The sequence below is a fragment of the Anas platyrhynchos genome, chromosome 2 (assembly GCF_047663525.1).
Source record: "Anas platyrhynchos isolate ZD024472 breed Pekin duck chromosome 2, IASCAAS_PekinDuck_T2T, whole genome shotgun sequence".
In the NCBI taxonomy this organism is placed as follows: domain Eukaryota; kingdom Metazoa; phylum Chordata; class Aves; order Anseriformes; family Anatidae; genus Anas; species Anas platyrhynchos.
In genome coordinates this window covers 45,576,510-45,599,878 of record NC_092588.1, presented here as the reverse complement: position 1 = coordinate 45,599,878, position 23,369 = coordinate 45,576,510, and the positions used below count along the sequence as shown (strand labels likewise).

The window sequence follows — 23,369 nt, the reverse complement described above, 5'->3', positions numbered from 1 at the left end:
CAAATTTCAGAGCTCCAGCACTATCCTGTGTGGATCAGTGCATGAGATTGCAGTGATTTAGATGGAAAGTTTGCAATCAACTGCCTCCATTTTCCATTTTACTCTACCTGTGATGAGAAGAAACATGTTGATTTCACCTCCATATTTTGCCTACATGTGCAAGCATTTTTTTTTTTGTAGTTATTGTTGCAATTATTAGCAAACTCTTACTGTAGTGGGAAGAAAAGTGGAGGGAAAAAAAAAACACAACAGAATTATTAGGGAATTAATTGCAAATATGAGAGGAACTGGCTCATTCAGGTGAATAAAATTTCTGAAAGATTTTGCTTTTGACCAGCCTGACTGGGAAGAATGGCATAAAGCTAATTAGGTGACTCGTCCCACTGCAAGTCTCAAGAAGCAGCAGTGTAAGAAAATAAAGAACGTAACTCATTCTCTTCTCCCTTAATCTACACAGTCAAATATATATATATTTAATGACATTTTTTGATAACCTTTATCTTTTTATATTCTGAGAGTTCAGTAAAGGCCCACAGCCACAGTTGTCATAATACTGAAGAACTCTGTCTGGAGTGAGCAAACAGCTCAGCCATCTTTTGCTGAATACTCTATTCCAATGCCAGGCATCCATCTAAAACCTGTAGTTCAGACAGACCCCATTCTAGTTACCCCTTTTTGTCTCAAATCTGGACTATCCCACAAGGAGTCAGAGTAGTAAGTTCTGCATAGATACATCAGCAAAAAACAGAACTTCTCAAAGAGATGTATATTGTAAACTCAGTGGACTGTGACACTTTTTTTTTTTTTTTTTTTTGGAAAACCTACCCAAATCCTCCACTTTGTTCCACCAGTGCAAAACGCCTGGTTATCATTGTTTTGGTGTAACTCAGAAATAGGTTTGGCATATGGTGAGCTGTCAGGGAGTTATATTTATGCCAAAGCAAATAATAAAACAATAGAAATTAAGCTAGTTCTAGAACTAAATAAAGCCAGTTAAAATAAAATTACTTCCTTTCTTTTTCGTTGCCTTTCAGTATAGCAAATGCTAATGTTATTCTCTTCAAATCAGCCCAATTTTGGCAAGATATACTGGACTTTGAGGAAGTGGTGGAACTGAAAATATTCTTTAACCTGTATTCCTACTTGAATCCTACATTTTCAGTTTGAACCAAAAGAGCTGCTTTCAAAAATGGTGTTAAAACAAATAAACAAAAAGCTGTCTTAAATAGGAGAAAGCAGGTCAAATTTTATTAGTAGCAGTAAGTAGAACATGTTAATTAATAGAATTCTAATGAACTGTGCCTTCTCTGCTATTTACCTTTGAACGTTAATAAATTTACAGGTAATTACCTGATTTTTATTTTTATTTATTTATTTTTTATAAATTTGATTCTTAATAGATGTTAAGTCAGGAGAATTTTCAGTTAAACAAACTTCAAAAATTTTGACAAATTTGCTTTTATCATGTTTGCTTGAAAGCAGGCAAATAAACAATGCTCAGTGTAGAAGGTTGTGTGAAAATATTCAAAGTGAATTAGCAATTTGTCTGGTGGATCCAAAGAGTGATCTACCAGACCTACAAAAGAGCTGAAAAAATGTAGCTGTAGGAAGCTAGAAGGAGTCAAGCTGGTGAAATCTAAGAGCTATGAAGGACCAATTCTGTCATCCTAAATGGCACAGGATAAAATCCACTTGTGGGACAGGAGAAGCAGAAGGCCTGTGAAACATGTTTTTTGGCACAAAGACAATGCCCTTGTTTCAAAGGCACAATGCAGTCCTTCAGTGATGCTTAGGTTTTATGGTGGCTGGTGCCCGGGGAAGGAACCCACCCAAAAAGCATCTACCTTGCGTGCTCAATGCCCTGGCCAGTCCATACTCTGGGCTGGGTGGCAGTGGCTGGGTTTCCAAGAGGATATGCCCAAAGTTCCTTCATTTGTAAAGAATAATTTACCTATGCCAGCTAGCCCTTTATACCATAACATATTTCAGTATTATGGACAGTGTTTGATAAATGTATAAATGTGTTTCTAAAGCTTATAAAAGTATATACGAAGGCTTAATTCCAGCAAGGCCAATGTCAGCTGTAAATACTGCTAGAAGGAAGCTACCCCCACCTCTCTGGTTGGGATACAATCTTCTGCAATGCTGGGGCTGTGCTCATCACCACAGACAGCTCTCCACTGTAGAAATCCCCATACTCTGTTCAGGGAAGGAGCCTGTTCTTAGACTTTTAAACTCTCCATATATTTAAGAACATTACAAGTGTGTATCTCTCATCCTTTTCCCCTCCCCAACTAAACATATGCAACCCATATGTTTATCCTCAGTCATGCTGTTGAGGTAGTTTGATTGTTTTTAAATATTCTCCCGTTTCTATGGATTTTGCATTAGGACAAGTACTATGGGGAGAATTCAGATCTCTTTCCCTTTTCTGTGTCTCTTTGAACTATATTTACATTAGAGAAGAGCTGCTTCTAATAAGACTGAAAGAAAAGTGAGATGAGAGAACAAATGTGGTAAAGTGTTAAAGCAAATAGCGGATAAACAAACTTTCACTTAATAGCTCCCTGTGAGCTCATCCTAATGAAAGTAAGTCAGCTTTGGGAGAGGTGGAGGCTGGGGAAAGTAAAATCAGCTTGGAAAATGCATATTACAAATTTCACAATAGCAATAATAAAACTAATGAAATAAACTAGGTAAAATAAGGATGATGCTTCCTGTTGATTTGGTAATAAGAAAACTACTGATATTTAAAATCAGTATTTATGTCACTAAGCATGCCTGTTGACCACCTATAAATACAGAACAACCTTAAGATACTAATCACCTAACAATTCAAACTGCCTGGAAAATGTGTCGAAGATGAATCAGATTACTTTTTTATTGCATTTTTTTCACTGAAATTTCATTTCGGCAGAATTTAAAACAAATTCTGTGTATTTTCCCCAGTATTCATTTCAAATTGGGTCTTATTAGTCAACATTTAATTTAATGAGTATCACAGAAATGATATAGTAGAAAGTAGCTAAACAGAATGTTGCTAGACTCTAAAAAGCTTGTCTTTATACAAATATGCAACTAATGAATAGGTGCTGGCTATTCCTCGCAATGTTAATGTGAGTATGTTCACCATTGTACAATAGCCCCAATATCTATCTGATGTCTGCAGAGCTACACATTTTCTTTAATCCTTATCATTTGTCTCTGCTGCTGGAGATTATTATTTACTAATAGGCACAGAACATTTTTTTTCCTTATGTTGCCTTTATTTCCAGACGTCAAGGCCTGCTGTTTCTCATTCTGAATTCCAATCTGATGGCAGGTGCCAAGATTCAAATGTATATTATCTATGGGCAGTAGGATCAGCACATTTGTGTAACATCAGCTGAACTGAACCACTCACTGTGCTGGCTGCATTTTAGTATTTTTTATCTTTCTTTGGAAGGCACGCTATTTTGGTGAGCAACCAAATGCAGTCTAAGCTGTGTACAAGAGGAGATCTACAAATGGGTTTCTAAATGTAGGCTTCTGTAAAATCAGAATAAATAAATAAATAAATAAATAAATAAATAAAAACTCAAAAACATGTAACTGGAGAACCTATTAGGTTCAATCCACCCACAACCATCTGGAGCAATAAGTTATCTATCTTATTTATCTAAACAAAACTTTGGACATGACACGAGCAGAAATGTGGTGAATAAGTTGAGCTGAAATAATTTGTAGCTTAATGTTTTCAAATGTCCGAGACCAGGAAGGCTGATTTTAAGAATTACTGAATGACATTACCATAATAATGTGAAATAGACCATTTTAGAGGCAAAAACTGTTCCTGCTACAGTCAATATCAAAATCCCACTGACTACAATAGTAACGGGATCGGTCTTTTAAGTAGCAAACCATGCTGTAAAAAAATAAATACTTCCGTTTCACAAGGTAATATGGATAGCAGTATAGTTGGATATTCTCAGACACTGTAGTTTGTGGATTTTATCTCTAATAATACAGAGGTTCAGCACCTGTCTTATGAATCACGGAGAGAAAGGCATAAGCTGTTTCCAAGCCAATCCACTGGCCCTGGCCAAGACAGCTCTCCAGAGACAGGATGCACCCTGTGTGCCTCCCAAGCGAAGCGCTGCCTCACGGGAGAAACTGTGTTCATCAGCGCAGGTCTCTCTGTGGCACCGATGGCAGGAACTGCCCATTGTGACCCATCCCCCTCCTCCGCAACGCCCTGAGATGGATCAGCTTTTCATCCCGAAACAAACTGAAAAATACACTGGCAGCATTTTTTTTTTTTTTTTTCATTTTCCTTTTACGTTTCATGTATGGTAGCGTGGATTCAAAACCGAGCTGCATCCCATGCATCACACAAACAAAAGATCCGCACAGGTTTTGGCAGAGAGAGGCACGGGCTTTGGGGAAGAGAGAGCATTTGTACCGCTGGTGTGCCCGCTCTCCAGGAGCCTCCAGCTCGCTGTGTCTTGCTCCTGGCGAGGCCCTGCACTGATGCTCAAAGCAGAGCCTCTGGGGCTTTGGGGCACGCTGTACCCCAAAATCTCTGTCGTCTGTGGTGGTGGCTGAGAGGAAGAGTTACCATGCCCCAAATCGGGGCTGGCATTTTGGGGGAAACTGGGGGGTAAAGCTTTGATATTGTGCACTGGCGAGGCGAGGCGCGACGCGGGTGACTGTGACTCCATCGGACATAATGAGTGCACCGGTTCAGCAACCGGCAGACATTTCCTCCACCCCTCCCCCTGCAGCCATATGGTACAGTAAACAACCACCACAGGGTGTTTTTTGTTGTTGTTGTTGTCGTTTTTATTATTTTATTTTTTATGTTATTATTATTTTGTTTCTTCTTCTCGCCCACCCTCCCCACCCCGGCTGCCCCTCGGGGCTGGGGGGAGGCATTTTCTTCCTCTTCATCGCCGTCCTCCTCTTTCTCCTCCTCCTCCTCCTCCATCCCCGGCTCCGTGCCTGGATCCATGGCCGGGGCTGGCATCGAGGGCACGGGGAAGGGGGGGGGGAGAGCAGGGAGAGGGCGCGGCCGCCCCGCCACCGCTCCCCCCGCTCTATCCCTGCCGGTTCCTATAGTAACAGTGCAATACCTCCGGGACACGCTCACACACACGCTCACACACTCACACACACTCATGCACACCCGCCCCTCACGCCCACTCGCGGCAGGCGGGGAGGGAGGGGGGGAACAGCGGGCACGGCCGCGGCGCCCTCCGCCATCTCCCTCCCTCCCGTTCCCATGGCGACGGGCTGCGGCTGCACCTGGGCGGCCTCTCAGCCCCCCCCCGCCGGGCTCCGCAGGGTGCTGTGGGGTGCTGTAGGGTGCCAGCAGGACCCCAGCTGCCATCCCCCAGACCCAAAGGTCACGGCTGGGCCCCTGCTGCCTGTTAGCTGCAGGGCCAGCTGCCAGCAGCCGAGCGGCTGAGGGAAAATGTCAGCTCAGATGGCTGCTCTGAGGGACCCCGGCTGCCCCCGGGGGGTTTGGTTCTCCTCGCACCCGCAGACATCCAGGGGCCAGCGGTTTGATGTCGGGAAGCCCTTGTCTTTGGCAGCAAGGCCTGCATCCCCTAGGAAATCCACCGTACCGTGGCGTGATGCCACATGAGACCTTGCTGGCAGACGTCGGGCTGCCCAGCGGCGCGGCAGCTACAAATACGCCCTGTTGGCAGTGATGTGCCGTGGCTGGCATGGCTAGAGGTGCAGGGGGTGATCACCTTGCACCACTGTCAGTGCCGGTGTTTGCCCTCGCTTGCTGCTTTTGCTCGAACCCGGCACTCGGGACACCTCTTAGCTACAAACCCTGGTGGTCTTTTGCAGTGTGTACATAGCCGTGTGGCGTATAGCACAGGATGGAGTTACACCTATCGCTGAAGGGTAGCGTTGCTGAACTTATGGCCCTCAAGGTGCTAAATGGGCTGTTATGGGCAATAAAAATGCTTGCATGTGGTTGAGATGTGAAAATGTGAGCTCAAGTCTCTGACGTGCAGTTATTAATCAGTCTGAAGTCAGGTCTGCCCCTCTGCAAGTCCCTTCCTCCACACAGCTGGATGGGGCACCCCAGAAGGGATGGGTAGCAGGAATGGCCATAGCCCTGGGTACCAGAGAGGTTTCTCTTCCAGCAGTAGTGTACAGAAACTATTTTTTATCAGCTTCAATAAATGGTGGTTTGTGTGTCATCAAATACAGCTGGAGGACTCCCATTGTCTTCAATGGAGCACAGCTGAGACCTAAAAGGATAGTAAAGCACCTGACCAATAATAGCATCACCCGTGAAAATAACATTGAATTCCTTTGTGAGAAACTAACCACAAAACCCCATCTGTATCCTAAAGATGTTCATCTACAAAAGAGCAGGAAGCTTTCTCTTCCTTTACAGTTGTTAAAATAGCTTTAAAAGGGAGTGTTATCAACTGTTACAATTTCTTTGTGAGTCCCATGGTGTTTGTCATTTTTCTTGAAAAATCACATCTACAGTCAAATGCTCATGTGAAAATTCTACTTTTGTGTTAAAAAAAAAAAGAAAAAAAAAGTGAAAAACAGGCAAAAATCTTTTAGTAATCCTCCTAGCTGTATAGAAGAGATTGTCAATCTTAGCAACAGCTTCCTGTCAGTTCTCAAGATCTCTCAAGGACCCGGGGTATTTCATTATCAATCTTTTGACTGATGAGTGTATAACCTGCTAGTGGATAGTGTGGTTCCAGAATTCTACCAATGCTGTGCTATCAGTAGAAACTGATACTGTTGGTTTGCAAGCCATGAATGGTCAGCAGGCTGCTGTTAGGGAAATTTGACTTTAAAGCCTGCAAAAGTCCCAAGTGGACCCTGTATACTTAGAAATCAACAGTTTGTTTCCTAAATCAGAAGATTTTTCAGACCAGTTTCAGGATTTTCCTTACCCTATCTCACTAATTTTTAATGCTTCAAATACAAGTTAAATAATTATTCTCAAAGCAAAGGCCATCAGCATGAAAGATGAGAAAACAAAGGATATAATTTCAGTCAAATTATTTCAACATAATGCTTAGTAAGCTGTTTGAAAAAAAGATTCAGAAGGTGTTCAAATTAACAAAAACAGTCTAAAATTTAATTACATAGATAGGAACACTGAATGCATCTTAAATTATATAAAGCTCAGCTTCATAATAGGAGAGTCTAGAAGCGTCAGGTTTTGAAGTTTACAAATCAGATTGTAAAAGCATTATTTGAAAAAAGTTGCATGACTACGCTGCATACAGAAAGGCTCTGGAGAAGGAGAGCACTCTGGTAAATGACTTATTGAAGAGCATACTTCTCAGGTGCCATCTCAACCAAGTTCCTTCTGCTGCAACCCTGGGATCATGGGAGGATCAAATATGAAAGCAACATCACTGCTTTACTCCTTGGGCTTTGTAGTTCTAATAACTTGACTTGTGAGGAACCAAAAAATCCAAATAAATGGCTACAATACCTACATCAATAGCACACAAGAATTAATTTAGAGAATTTATGCAGCTTGAGTTATATGTAGTATTAGAGTCAAGATGAACATAATGGTTCTTTTTCTCTAATAACTCATGAAACCCAATATAACTGATGTCTAGAAAGGATGAAGACAAACAATAAGACACTAGACTGGATGCTGTATCATCTTAATAGTTTTATTTATTTATTGTATTTTGGTGAATAATCAGAGCAGAGGCAGGTACGCTGAGTGAAAAAGGAATGCCCATGACCTAGAAGTGGAAACACAAGGAGACACGAAAAAAAAAAAGAAAAAAAAAGAAAAAAGAAAACAACAAAGCAAAGCAAACTAACCAACCATCCAACCAAAAACCAAAACAAAACAGCAACAACAAATAGAAAAAGAGAGAAGGGAGCAGCTGAGCAGAAAATTTAACAGGAAGAAATGAAATGAAGCAGCCTTTTTGTTTCATCATCCAAAATGTGAGGGAGTTTCAGAAAGATATTTTTTTAATATCAGAAATCATAAAATAAGTCTCTCAAAAACCCTGATGAGAAAGATCTCCTGACCCTGGGAGAAAAAGAGTGAAATGATGGCATTGTGTTGTGAAGTACCTTCAGATGGCAGATACCTGTTAAAAATGACTGAGCAAGATTGGAAATGTTGGCAAATAGATAGAAGGGATAAAACCCCAGATACAGAATGAAACCCCATCCTAAACGCATTGTACCAGCTGCTGACAGCTACCTCAAGGGTCTGTTCGCTTCTCTTAGGCAATGGCTAGCCAGCCTGCCATGCCTGTAACATATTATTAAATCAGATTGAATTTAATTTCACACACACGCATACATAAAAAACAAATACACATATTTACCAGACGTGCAGCTGTGCCTGATGTCTCCCCAGAAAACAAATGCCAGGATACATGCAGAATACCCCCAATGAAAAGTTATGCTGGAAATGATTTGATTTGATGGGAAATTACTGTGTCATTTCCTTTTAAAATCTGTAGCACTCAACATGTAGTACAGTAATAGGCTATTTGCAAGAGCAGAACAGGGCTTGTCTGTGTGGACTTTTTAACGTCTTTTTGGTGACCCATGCCTCTTTGGCCACTGCAGAAGTAGGATTTTGCATTTAGTTTTCTTAGCAAGGGAGATCTGGCCTTGTATGTGGCTTGGGTAGCAGGTGTGATTCATCAGTAACATAACAGCGTATTTCTTAGAGCAGACAGGGCATAAGTGATGTAGATACAGTACATATTCAGTCCACACAGCTGACTCCATCTGTTGGTGCAAGTGCTGCAAAGCCTTTTAGGATATTTGAAGTTAGTGATTGCTATAAAGTGCAAGCAAATGAGTGGGCGCAATGTATTTACAAAGAGAGGGATGTGATACAAAATTTCCTACTACATTGGCATCCTTGATTTTACTAAATGTTTCAGGATACACATGATCTTCTTCTGCAATGTGTCTTGGGAAACGTAGTCCAGGAAGGAGCAAGCCTGATTAAAGGAAAAGGTGAAGGTTTGAGGAAAGCAAGCTGCAGCTTTCTGTAGGCACAGCAGTGTCCCAGAACATGAAGTTTAATGTTGAATTGTTGCAGAAAGAAACAAAAGGTCTCACTTTCAAATTCCATTCTTGATAACATTTTGCTCTACAGAGTAAAAAATGTTATCGTTTATGTTGTCACCAAGACGAAAATAGATGTTGGCTCTCCTTGATTTGAAGCCTTAAACCCTTTGCCATCTCGAACATGGGTGTGAAACTGTGATCTCCCTTGTTATTTGTATCAGCTTTGCTGAGAGGCTGAAAGTGCTGACAGTGTGTCCCTAGTCCTTTGCAGACAGAGCAAGATTTTAGAAAGAATAGAACAACTTGGGAGCTTGAGTCACAGTATATTGCAATCAATGTGAGTCTTCAATGGGATTTTGAATTATGTTATTATTCTAGAAGAAATAATTAGTAATTTTCTGGACCCCCTACAAGGGAAGTTTTTTTTTTTTTTTTTTTTTTTTTTTTTTTTTTTTTTTTTTTTTTTTGGCAGTTTTAGGAGCACAGCAGGGATTGGGAGCTGTGGCAGAGCCCTGGGGAGGTGATCACTGATTTCTCACTGCCACCGAGAGGCCCTTGCTGACTTTCTCTGTGGATGTGATCTCGTATGACACTGAGACTGCCCCCGAATGAGTCCTAGGGAGTGTTTGTATAGTGTCTGTCTTCCAAGTGAACATAACTAAGGGACAGTGGCACAGCAGTTTGCAAACATTTTGTAGCAGGCTGTTGTTGTAGGCTCAGCCAACGATTCTGCATTTACCTCTGCTGGTCTGTAAGACAGCCTCTCAGATGAAGTGATGACTGTTACCTCAGAAAAGACATTTAAAACATGACTGAAGAAAGTAGATCATAAAGAGTAGGAGACAATCCCTATACCGTAGGGGAATGGGCCAAGTGACCAGATGATTTTTCTTTCATCTGTAATATCCCTGAGTTTGTATAGTACTATTCAATTCAAGAAATCCCATAGCACATTGCAAGCTAAACCACGAATTACAGCCGGCTCTAGGGTGGATGGCTGTATCAATCAGTCAGGCTGTACACAACATGTGTACATAATGAGAGGAAGAGAAACATTATTATCATTATTATTATTGAACACATCCGAGCGCCGTATCCCATTATCTTAATACTGCCAGTATACACAGAGGAGCGAGAAAATGGGCAAGTTACTTAATATTGGTGAATTATGGTTTTGCTTCAGTTTGAACAGACTAGTTTAAACTAAGATATTAGGAGCCAGAGCACTGAATTCTAGTGAACCTGATGAATAATATAATCATTATACTGTATTTAATACATAATTGAATTCTAATGCTATGTTTCAACTTTTTCTTCCTGTTCTGGTAAACAGCTGAGAAATTTATAACTTTATTCTTTTTGTATAAAGAAAGCAAATGCAGTTAAGGATACATGCTCGAAGAAAAAAAAGAAGTTAATATAGTGCTGGGTTTGTGTTTTGTTGCACAGAGTTGTACTAATAATTATGAAGATCCTTATAGTTTGCATATTAACTGTTACAGATTTGAAAGAATAATCCTGAACTTTAATTATACAGAGCAGACTGTTTCATCTGCATCTTTCCTTTTCTTTCATCAACTGTGCTTTACGTATACTAACATCAGCATGCAAAGCAATACAGTAGTAAATTCGTGGGCATGCGTAGATTAGGGCAGAGACTTGCAAGCGTTTGATTAATAGGGAGTCTTTAACTTGCAAATACTCCAATTTCCTATCTTCTCTCATGCATCAAATATTGGGGAAATCTGGTTACCTGCTTATTCAATTGAATATTTTGAAGTACTGTTGAGGAAGTAATGTTTTCCTTCATTATCTACATATTTCTTTAATTCTCTTTAAAAAAGAAAAGGGATGGTGCTCAGTATTATTACTGATCAGAGTTGGGGTGTACCTCTTGTCTTCACTAAGAAAAAAAAGAGAAAAAAACCTACTCTTTACCCAGTAAAACAGCATTTACAAATTCAAGGTTTCAATTTGCAATTACTGATGTTTTGAACTGTTTGCTGTTTAGAGTTGTTCCAGATTCAATGCAGGGAAATGTTCTGAGGAAAATTCATGTAACTGAAAATCCAACCCCTTTCTACTTGGAATTTACAGTTCAGAGAGCTATGTCCATTTCAGAATCAAAGGAAATAAAAAAAAAAAAATACTTCCAGTCAACTCTCCTGTTTTTACAGACGATGATACCTGTGCATATTAGGTAAGGTTGCCAAATATATACAAGAAAATTCATATAGAGGCATGTCATTCCATGCCTAGGCTTTCAAAGAAGGGGACTGCATTGGAGAAAAGGCCCAAAGGAAGGACAGAGCAAGCATGAACCCACTGAATTTCATTGCCAGTGGCAGAACAGACACGGCTTTTGATTCCCTGCCCTCCGATGAGTGGTGCCTGAGCATGCCTGAGAGAACATGCACACGGTCCCTGTGGAAATTGCTGACCATAAATCTGTTTTAAGCCCTGAAAAATAGTGTTTGGAGCGCATGAGGTGCAGCAGCTAGACTAAAAGAAGAACAAGGGTGAGAAACAGCAAAAAATAGTGGGGAAAATGCATTTTATCTTAAAGCTTCTCTAAGAAGAACTGATATCACTCCCACTAACATTAAGTAGTGTAATCTCATTGCTTTCAGAAGGACATTAAGTAAGGCGAGGAAGGCTTATATTCTTATAGTGATTATTGACGAAATTGTTCAAAGAGTTTATGTGGAGAAAAACTGAGTCTTCTGGGTCTTGAAAGAAGTTAGGGAGACCGTTTTATGTGGTTGTATTCTCCTAGTGCATAACCCCACCGGCCAAAGAGAGTTTGGTGGGCTTTCGTGAAGGTTCATCATTGGCAAGTGTTATTCTAATACCCAAACAGCTTCAAGATAACATTTGATACAGAAGAATGTTCTTTAAACAGGATTACCAAAAGGGGTTGTAAAGGCTCCATTTTTCAGTCACTGCCACCATTTTTTTTCTTAGTTTCTTTTTAGATATATATTTCGTATGTGTAGCTGTAGCAAAAATTAATCGACATGGTGATATTGCAGGCCAGTGCTGAGCATTTATCCTGAGCAAAGTCTGGCTAACATTGACTTCAGTGTACAGTAGCAGCATGTTTCTGCTGAATGGTGATATGAACCCTCCATCTGCAGATGTCAGCCTCCTAACGATCGTGCTGGTCAGGGCTGAACATATGGCTGCGCAGTGTTTTTCAAAACTTGCTTCTGCTGGCAAGGATTGGCCTCTTCATGCTGTAGATTTTGTTTACAGTTAGGAAATGGAGGAGGAAAAAAAGGGGAAAAATTGGTGTAAATGATCTGTCTGCAGCAGTGCTTCCTCACAGAAATGTAGGGTTTTGCATCTGGCACCTGCTCTTGCCTAGGTTACCCAGGAGAGAAAAGTGCTGTTGTAGGAGTAAAAAAAAAAGAATTGAATTAGGCAAATGTAATTTAATTGAAGACCAAGCCTACAAATAAGTTGTTATAGAGCCCCATGCAAATCTGCTGAGGTCATTTCATTTTGTAAAATCTGATCTGCACACACAAATGCACACACATTAACAACTATTATAAAAACAGCAATATTCTCTATTTACCAACTAATTTAGTCTGATGTGCACTTTGAGTGCACAAGCCCTCCCTCAGGTCTGACACAGGAGTAGAGTTTTATAAATGCATTTCTGGAGCGGTAACTTTTGCAACCCTCATAAAGAATTTTCCTGAAAATCATTGTTGGATATTTGTTCACGACATTTGCTGGCTACACTGAAAACTTATTGCCAATATCTGACGTGACATTTGCTACTTCTGTTTCAGACCTGGTGGGAGCCTAATTCTCCCTACAGCTCCTTGCTTGTGCTCCTAGCTCATCAGGGCTGTAACATCACTGCCACTAAAACTGTCTGTGTGCAGACAGAAATAGAGTGTCATGCACAGCCCCGTGAATTCAGTTTTGCACTAACCTGAGTGAGCGAAGGCCTGTATCCCGGATCAGGTAACATTACCTGCATAATTACAGCAAGCCATTCGTAATCCCTGGCCATTAGTCCTTGCAGAAATCTACAGGCACCTCCAGCAGAAACTGTTAGCTTGTACTGCAGGAAACTCCTATCTCAGAAATATCTCTTTGCTCCCCACAAGCAAGCAGCTTTCTCCCAGTGTGGGCAGTGTATTGGCAATGCAAACAGAGCAACAGCCCCTGTGTGGAGCACAACGTATGCTGGAGGCTCCTGTCCCCTTAGGCACTGGGGCTGGGGACAGCTCTCCTTATTCTGTGCTTTGCCTTGCGAATGAACTTGCTGAATCGGCGCCTGGGTTGTACCAGAACCAAGGTTTTGTGTGGGTGATGTAAAGCTGCTAATGTTTTCTCATCCGTCCCTACCATAAACTGCCTGTGCAGCACCAGTGCAGCTGAAAATCTGATCCCCAGTGCCTTTACTGATGTTGCTAATGAGGTTACCAATTAATGGCACCTAATGGTCTGTTGTAGCGGTGGTTTTGGTGATGGAGACAGCTGTCCTCTGGGAGCTGCGCTGAGACCATGAACTCATTTTGTATAAGCAAGTGAACAGCTGTTGCAGAAACATAGATGGGAGAGATTAGGTCACCCACTTCATCTCCCAGCCACCCCAGGGTTATTCCTTGCAGTACAGAGCAGGTGGAAACAAGTTTAAGGGACAAAAGCCCTTGCTGGAGTTGAACCCAGAGATCCAGACACAATAACACTATATCCTATTAGCAGTCTTCTGATCCATCTCATTCCCCTGACTTTTTGAAGTATTTTAGAAATTAGCCAGGCTTTTAAAGCAATTTATTATTATTATTATTATTTTAAGTTTTGTCACTAAACAATGTTGATCCGTGGTGTGGTATCTTCCTGGAACCTGATTACAGTATGTAACTCTTGGCACATACAGATCACATTATTTATTTAAAAAGCTCCCCCTGGGAACACCCTTGTATCAGACAATTATGAGTATTTGGAATATAATTCAAAAATACACATTTAATTTCACAGGCAGCACTTTTGGGTAATGAGTTGTCATCATTTAAACTTCACTTCAGTGTTAGGTTACTTTTGGCATACAGTAGTTGCATTTCATCAGTCTGAAAAAAGGTGGCATTATAGATCTACATTGCACTCCCCTACTGCTTGAATACCTGTAGCACAATTTAAAATATAATTATGCAATTTTTGAAACATCAAAGGAAAGTTAAAAGTTAATATTTAGTTAGTAGCTTTACCATTTCTTTTTGCTGAGCTGATGACAATGCCAGAGATTGTAATTTAGAAAAATAAAAAAAACAACATATCAGACAGGACCAATCTAGGACCAAACCCCATTAATTTTAATATCCCCTAAAGTCAAAAAATATTAGAAGAGAATTAGTTGTTTTATTCTGGTAAACTTATTTGGGACAAACAATCATTACTATTCTCACAGAAATGCTATATAGATACAAAGAAATGCTCCAAGACAAAAGTAAAGCTAAGTTTTGCATATACTGTCATTTCTAGTAACTTTTAGAAACAAAGTCTCATAGAAATTAGTATGCAATGTGCTGAACTTAGACTGGGGAATATCTTCAAAATATCTTCAAAATATCTTCAAAATATCCACGAGTAGCAGCCGACCCTTCCAGCTTCCCTGTAAGACTGAGATGGCAGTTACCCTGCTAAACTTCTAGCTATCTACTCTGTAAAAGTCTTCAGGTAGCTGTTAACAGTTTGGATGATATAATTGTTACATAAAACGTATGAAGAGCACATACACATGAAAAAGTGTTTAAAGAGACTGTAATTTCAGTATTTGTACTACTCATAGTCACTTCTGCTTTGATGGCTTGCTGTCCTTCTGTTTTGGGGCTTTAGCCTGATGATATATTTACATTTTTTTTTAGTACAATTGAATGGATACAGAAAAATTACTACTCAGAATAACATATCTGAACTTTTTAACTTTTTTTTTTTTTTTTTTTTTTTTTTTTTTGGTTTGCTAGGAGAAATCATATTTTATAGCTATCCTAATAATTACCTCTATGCTCAGTTTTACTTTCAGTCAAAGAATAACAGATTAGTGTAATAGGACAAATTTTCACACACTTTCATCATGTTTCTTGGTAGAACTGAAGCCTGGGCTGTTTTTTAAGCTTAAAAAGAGCCATTTCTTAGAATTCACACAATTATAGAAAATTCTGTTCCTCATTAGTCCTCTAATGAATCACCAAGAGGGAATAAGTGTATTAAAACTTTGATCATGAATGTGAGCTCAAGCAAAAAGTTCGGATGATATTTGGTTATGTTACACTCCGCCTCTGTTTGGTTATCCTTCCTGTCCTAGCTAAGTGTAGTACCTCTCAGCTGCTTACAGAACAAAGGGTTTGTAAAGGGCAAGTGAAATCTATTGAATATTTTCAGAAATGCAATGAAGATAAAAAGAAAAGAAAAAAAAAAAAAGATTTCAAAGACAAAACTTAATTAGCTCTAATAGAAAACTAACTCACTAGAAAACAGACAGCATCCTTCAGAGAACAGGAAATAATACAATCTGGTAAATATTACATGTATATAAAAAAGAAATAGTTGTCACTGTCGTTTTAAATATAGACTTCTGCACAAACTACTTGGAAGCAGTGTAAGATCAGGAATTCTCCTCTATAAGGATAATATAATAATCTATAATTCTGTTGTTTAAAATGAAGAATTCATTCATGAATTATAGCTAAATTCAAATCTATCACAAGAAAAATTGCAATTTGCTGAGTTAATTTGTTTTCCCGGTGTTAGAAATAACCAAAAGTGCAAAGTGCAGTCTTCCTGGAGGTGTTATATGTTATCTTCCTTTCTTTCTGTATAGTTCTAGCTTTGGTTTAATTGGAAATTTTCCATACTTTTCACTAAAAATGATGCATATGGGTTTATTGTTCCTATATTAAATATACCAACTCCAGATAGTTCTGTAGACAGAATACAGCACTAACTTGCTTTCTCTGTCAGGAAACAAAGAAAAGCAAAAGAGGCAAGCTGTAATAAGACTAGTGATGAAGGCTTCATCTTTCATTTCAGCAGGCTAAGCAGGCAGGAATTTGCTGGATAGGAGGCAGGTAGAGGGAGTAACATGTCAAATATGGCCTCCATGTTAGAATATGTGTTTGTTCAGCTTCTTCCTTCCTTCTGCTCTCCCCAGTCACACTGGGGCAGTGTGTGCCCCTCAGCTAGATACGTAAGTGACTTCCTCATCTATTTGGGTAATGTTCATCACATTACCCAAAGTGCATATGTGAAAAATGGTGGTTGTACTAAAGAAGCTATGGCTGCACCTGCACTAGGATTTTGGTTTGGAAAAGGAAAATGCACTTGAAACAGATCTCCTGATCTCACTCACTGCCTGTGCTTTGTTTTACCTCCAGTGCTTTTTCAGTGCATGAACTGGATACTTTCAGTAAAAGAAAACTGGCATTTTTAACACATGCGCACCTGGGTTGCAACCAGTGGTGAGAGTCCAAAGGGACAAGCCAGGGACCAGACTAATGCTAGGCTGAAATATATGCAGGATGGAATCAGCTCATTGGTATCAATTGCTTTGCTTTACGGATCTGCTCCTCTGGTGCCGCTCTGCTTGCTTATATAGATACCGCTCATGGTCTTTGGTTAGCCTGGATCAACAGACTTAACAAATAGTCAAATGCGGCCTGTCTTGTGACTCATTTTTATTCAGAATGGTTGTGTGAATGTTTAAAAGCATAAGAAGAAAGAAAAAAGCCAAGTGTCAGTGTGCTGAGGCAAAACAGCATCCAGACCTTAGTTAAGAAATAGCTCTTAACTATGAAGTCTGCAGTCTAACTTCTGTCTGCTTGTCCATCCATAATTCTCCCAAGACAGAGGAAAAAGAAAAGTTTCTGTCCATCTCCAACATGGAAAGAGCTTTAAATATTTCTCTCAGAGACATTGGCCAAGTTATTATCCTGTTCATGCCAAAGGGACAAAGGGGATTCCAAAGATACCTCTGGAGGTACCTTGTCTGTCATGAAATCATTCCCTTTCCCATGTTACTACATTTCAAGGAAATAAAGGTGACAGACCTTCCTTTTGCTGTTTGGCAAGCTGGTTTTCACAATCCATTATCTGTAACTGCTAGAGCTTAATTTAGTACAGCGAATGATTCATACCAAAAAGATGACCTCACCTGAAACTTCTCACTAGGACAGTCCTTTTAAGTGAGATCTTTTACATTCATTTGGCACTCAGCATTTCCTGTGTTATGGTTTGTTGACAGAGATTTTGTTTTGGTGTTTTCTCATAATCTGGACCAGTCCAAGAGACAAAGGAATACAGGACTTATACTCAGAAATTATTTGGTCTCTCTTAGTATTTATTGGGTCTTTTAAGCTTCCCCATCAGGACAACAGAGGACTTTTTTTTTTTTTTTTTTTTTTTTTCCACCTAAAACTTCCATAAAACTTCTGTTCAGAAGAAACTCATAAGCTTTGTGTCCATTGTTTAGTTTTAGTCTTTCATCTCAAATGACGTATTAATTTGCCATTTTACTTCACTTAATTCTTTTAGTTTTCAAGATTTATTTCCACAATAAAATTTGACTTGATAATGTCACATCCAAGCTTTTAGGTTTATTCTTTATAGGGTTTATTCCTCTAAAAGTTCCAGATAGAGGTCTTGTCAGGTGGTAATGGTGTACATCTGCCTTAATGTAACTTTGATTTTTCTTGTCTCCATCTGCTGGTAGAAGATGATACTAGCTGTTCACATGGATCATATAACGAGTAGCAGAAACAATACATTTCAAATAATAAATGCCCCTTTTACTCTTATAGACACCTCCCATTAGGAACTGGATAGAAATGATCAATTTATTTATTTTTACACCACTTAATAACAGCTAGAAAATGCTAATTTTTTTGATCTATTGTAGATTTACGCTGCGTTGACAGGAGAGTTAGATATTCAAATGGATGTACTAATAACCTGAGAATTCAAATCAGTGTACTTATGAAAATAGATTTGTTCGTTTCTATGGGAGCAAGAGACTTTCTTAAATGGTCATCACTCTTCTTAAATACTAATATTTTTACAGTTACTGAGCAAGCAGATAAAGGCAGTAACAAATAACGGGATTTTCAGTGTGATCATTTAACTTATTTCTGCAGACAGATATGTAAGGATTATGTTATACATAAACTACTGGTTCCTGCTAACGCTTATGATACAAAATTTTTCTGTATTCAGTTCAAAAGGAATGAAATACCTGCACACAATCACGTCGTTATGTATGAGCTAACAATGAGTCTATGTTATATGCAGAAATTGTTGTAAGGATATATAGTGCACTCAGGGTACAGTGTTTCAGTCAGCAAAAAGACTGCTGTCTATTCAATGAAAATGCATATGAAAGACAGAAAAACGTGATACTAGGCAGCAGAGGTGTGATGGCATGAATGTGCTTCACCTCTTCTGTAATCTAAACTGGTTTGTGTCAGAAAAATGTTACACAAATATTGCAGCATTCAAAGGAGTCTTACATTTGTGTGTGATTTACGTAATGTAATTAAATATTTAGGTTGATTGTTATTTCCATCTACCCCTAATGATTTGTAGATGTTTCTGACTTTGATGTTTTTACAAGAGGTTTTTATAGATCTGCACATTTTATAAAACCACCAACCAAGCCTTTACTTTTATTTTCCATTTCCTTTTATCATGTGTTTATAGGAAGATTTTTCAAACATTGTAAAGATGCCAATAGTTATATTCATTCATGAAACAAGAGGATGTTTATGAGACATATTTCCCCCATGAAATTTCAACATGAGATGATGCCAGGTATTCTCAAGCAAGAAACTACAAGCACTTTTGTTTTGGTGGTTTTAATTTTAAAGGCTTGTGTTAAATCCTCTGCAAAGTAACTGCTAAAATGATGGCCTTTTATTTAATAGATGTTTTTGCAGTTTGCACTAAGGTTTTTATATGTTTGCATCATTGGCAAGCTTTGCTAGCCCTGCAGGTTCCACCTCAGTAAAGGAGATGCAAACATCATTGTTCAAAGGGATCCTTAGCAGTTTGCGAGAGGTGAACAACTGTCAGTAAAAGTCAATTCTGTCCAGAAATGTATTCTTTATGTCAATAACTAGAAACAAATAAACAACCTCAATCTCAGTGCAAATGCAATTTGTAGGGCTGAAAAGGAAAAGAAACATCTATTTATTTGTATCCTAAGCACATAGGAAGATGGCTGAATAAAGATAAAAACAAGAAAAACCTGCAATGTAACAATGCAAAGAGTAAAATAAAGTAACTTTTTCACTGGTAGAGACTGATCGTATTCCAGTTCCTACAAGGATGAATTGCATTTTGGCAGCACCTACTACATTGATAACCACAGAGGAATCTTTGGAAACTGATTTAGAATAGGGGCATAACTCTGTGATGGCTAAAACAAATGAGATGAGAGTCAGCCTAAAAGATTTAAGAGTCTAAGTCCAAGTTTTGAAGAGAAACATTCAGTGAGGATTCTATCCTTAAGTCATTTTTGAAAGTGGGACTTGGGCTCTTGCCATGATGAAAAAAAAAAAAAAAGCCTTAAAATACCCCAGTGATTTATAAATATCCTTCTTACTCTCTTAGAGCTGTTAGTACCCAAGTTGCTTTGAACGTGGTCTTTGAGGTTCTCTGTCATGGAGTTATCAAGAAGGGACTCAATTAATATCTGGTCTATCCAAGAGAGGATTTACTCAAACCATCCCTGACAGATACTTGTCTAACCTGGTCTCAAAATTCTCCTGTGACAGAGATCCCATAACCTCCCCAGGCAAATTGTTACTGTACTTGACTATCCACGTCTATAGTAAGTTTTTCATAATGTATAATGTAAATCTCCCTTGCCGTGGTCTAAGCCTATTACTTGTCCTGTCCCTTGTGGACATTTCATAGCCTTTCAGACATCTGAATAACATTATCATGTATTCCCTCCTTCATCTCTTTTTAGACTTAGTTGAGGCTAAAAAAATGTCCCCTTAGGCACTGTGAAAATTTTACCGAAAGCCAGCTTATAAAGTAGAGCGGCTTTGTTAATGCCTTTATAAAATAGCAATTTCAGGATAAAAGTGTAGTGTAATGGCACGTGGTATGAAAGTAATACAACTGCATCCACTTCATAGACATTATAGTTTAAATGGAGATTTGGGGTTGTATCATTTACCCAGCTTTTTCCTTGCTGGGATGTCAGTACTGGGATATCAAAAGTCTTAGTAAATAGCTATCTCATTCTCATTCAAGCTACTCATCTGGTGTATTGGTTCTGCATTTTAAGTTGTCTCTGCAGAGTATTGCATTGAGCCAGATGTACTTCACAGCTTACTTGCAGCAGTTCAGCACCTTTTAAACACTGCAGACTTTCTGAAACAGGATCTACCTTATGCAGCACCATGCGGAATGAAGCCTGACCTACTCATTGCCCAGGCCCAACCACATATATTTATGATGAAGTTAGGAGTATAGTTGCTAAGTAATAGTTCTGTCTTACCCTGAAGGAGTTTCCACTTAGTGTACATCATTTTTTCCTACCCTCTTTGACTGACAAGATTTTGAAAGTTTCTATTCATTTTCTGGTATTTCAATTAGAAGGCATGACATAGGATTGTGTACATTTTATTTTATTTTGTATTTTTTTTTTGAAAGGAGTAGTGACACTTGTTGTTTTATTCAGCTGAAAGGAGAAACACAACTTGAAGAGCACATCCACATCATGTCTACCTGCCTCTTTGTGTCCAGTGAGGGGACAGATGGGACTACCAAAAAAGAGCACTGCGCAGTATGGCCACCAATAGCAGCAAAAAGAATTTTCTTTTTGAGGTTCTTCTTTGAATATGTTCTTAATGTTTATGTGTCAGTTCTGCTGATGTGGCATCTCAGGTTTTAAATTAATATCGTTGTAATGCCTTTCTCTTTAATTAAAAAAGAGAGCTCCCCCGTAGGAAATTTCCTAAAACAAAACTCATTAGTAATAAACAGATTAAATCTTTATCAGTTAATCAACACTATAAACTTCTGAGTGTTCTGAGAGTGGTGTGAGATAACACTGTCGTCATAATAAGAGTGTTTGAAATCATTAGGGATCCCACCGAGCTGTTTGGGTGGTGAGAAAATAATGATTGAGGCTGGGTCCCCCTGCAGAGCTCACGTGTGAATTCCCCTAAAGATTAAAACTGCAAAAATCTGGATTTTGTATTGCCCCATCTCTAAAGGTTTTTTTTTTTTTTTTTTTTTTTTTTTTAAATACACAACAGTGGTGGGCAGTATCAAACAAATTCTTACTGATGCTGATACCAGAACCTGCCATGGTGCCACAGAATTTTCATGCAGGTGGTTAGTGAAATTTTAGGAATTGCTCATGGAATGGGAGTCTCTCCATAAGGGCTAGGTGACACTGTTGCTTCCTGAGGTCTAAATACAAAGACTGAACTGGACTGTAAGTGAATTGGCCATTCTCACTTTATTCCTCAAAAACTTATTTTGTACTGCAAAACACAGCCTGCTTCATAGCTGCTTGCCCTGGAAAAAAAGATTCCCAGTTCTTTCCCCTTCATTAGAACTGAATCCATAGACAGCTGTAAAACAAAAAGTCCTCATATAGATGGTCCAAATTGAACTATGCTGATTAATCTCAGAGCCATGGGGGACTCTTTCTATTTAGAAGCCTTTAGCTGCTATGGCACTGTCAGTTTTGGAAATCAGTTGGTAGATGTCCTCACTTTTCTGTCACTCATTCCAATCTGACATCTGTGTTCAAAAGCACACATCTCAGAAATACCTCTTTCTTTTCCTTTTATTGTGGTATGTCTTCATGCAGTACATTTTCAAGCAGGTTTTCTGGGGCTAAATTGTTTATAACAACTTCCTTTGTATTCATAATTACAGTCAGCTCTGTCACCTGTGAATTAAAACCTTTTATTAAATACCTTTATGAAATGCTAGGTACAGATTTACTGGGAGGGGAATGAGAGGATGAAAGAGTTGTTGCATTCTTATTAACAGCCACATAATGCATTTGTGCGCTACGACTGGGACTGCTTCTGCCTTTGAATGTCATTTGTGCATTTGGAGAAACAAACACGGATACTTTTTGTTTCATTTTTGAAATAATGAAAGATCACTTTCTGTCAAGAAACCAAATGCCCTGGCTTGGCAAAACGGACCGTTTGCAAGGGATAGTGTCATATGATCCTTCTGATCATACAACTTTTTTACCTTACTATTTCTGTCATTCACAGACATGTCTGGGTGACCTTCAGATCTCAGAGGAAGGTCTTTAACTCCTTGCTGAAAAAAGAGAATGTGTCCCATGATTATCACCACTTACCTATTCCTCCTCTCCTCCTTACTTTTTCCTTTCTCTTTTTTTTTCTTTTCAGGATGGAGTAGGTGTAGATGAGAAGCTGTCTTTACGGCGGGTAGCCGTGGTAGAAGATTTCTTTGACATTATCTATTCCATGCATGTTGAAACTGGGCCTAATGGAGAACAAATCAGAAAACATGCTGGACAAAAGAGAACGTATAAAGCAGTAAGTAAAAAAAAGACAACAACCAACCAACTAAAAGTAAACAATAGTCTCTAAAAGTGTGAGTTATTTGGGCTTAGTCACATGGCTTGCAATTTGTGTTTTCTGTTTTTTGTTTTATTTCTTCCTTCCAGCTGGATTAGTGCTGCAGCCTTCACCTTCAAATTTATGTCTGAGATCTTTCAATACTGCATGACAACATACAGTTTAGAAATCAGGAGGGCCACACATCCTGTGCTATAAGGGCCAGATGCATTGGCTTCAGTAGAGATGTTCTTACTGGTACAAGCAGAGATTTTATGCTTTCTATAATGGTTTGACAATTTCTCTAATAGCTCAATATTAATTCATTGCTATTAATAGGATGTATTCTGAAAGAAGACTTATAAAGTATTGTCACAACTTTGCTAAATGAGGTGCTGTACTTCAGCATATGAATGAGGTTTCCTTATAGTTTCTTGCTGCTGACTAAGTATTGTTTTTGGCTTAATGGTATGAAAACTTGTAACTTGCTGAAACTGAAAAGGCCAGACAGCTACTAGGTACGACGAGAGGAGTGTTGAGAGGGCAGCTGCCAAATCTGTATACACTGGCTGAGTAGAAAAAAAAAAGAAAGTATTATTTCTAAGATTTCTAATTGTGTTTTATTGCTTGAACTAAACAGTTTGGCCACTGCCATAAAAGAATGGTAAGTAGCTTTTGTGTTTAGTGGCACAAATATAAACACTTTCTTTGCTTATGGAGAACTGACAAAACATGTACTACTCTTTCCCATGG

The 23,369-nt window shown here is 39.0% G+C and overlaps 1 protein-coding gene across 4 annotated transcripts in view; it reads left to right on the top strand.

Moving 5' to 3' along the window:
* NOL4 (nucleolar protein 4) overlaps positions 1-23,369 on the top strand; it is a 192,754-nt gene that overhangs the window by 10,242 nt on the left and 159,143 nt on the right. For all 4 annotated transcript variants that reach the window (XM_072034644.1, XM_072034643.1, XM_072034645.1 and 1 more), the window contains exon 2: positions 22,446-22,595. In XM_072034644.1, coding sequence (XP_071890745.1) covers positions 22,446-22,595 — 150 coding nt within the window. The remainder of the gene's footprint in view (positions 1-22,445; positions 22,596-23,369) is intronic.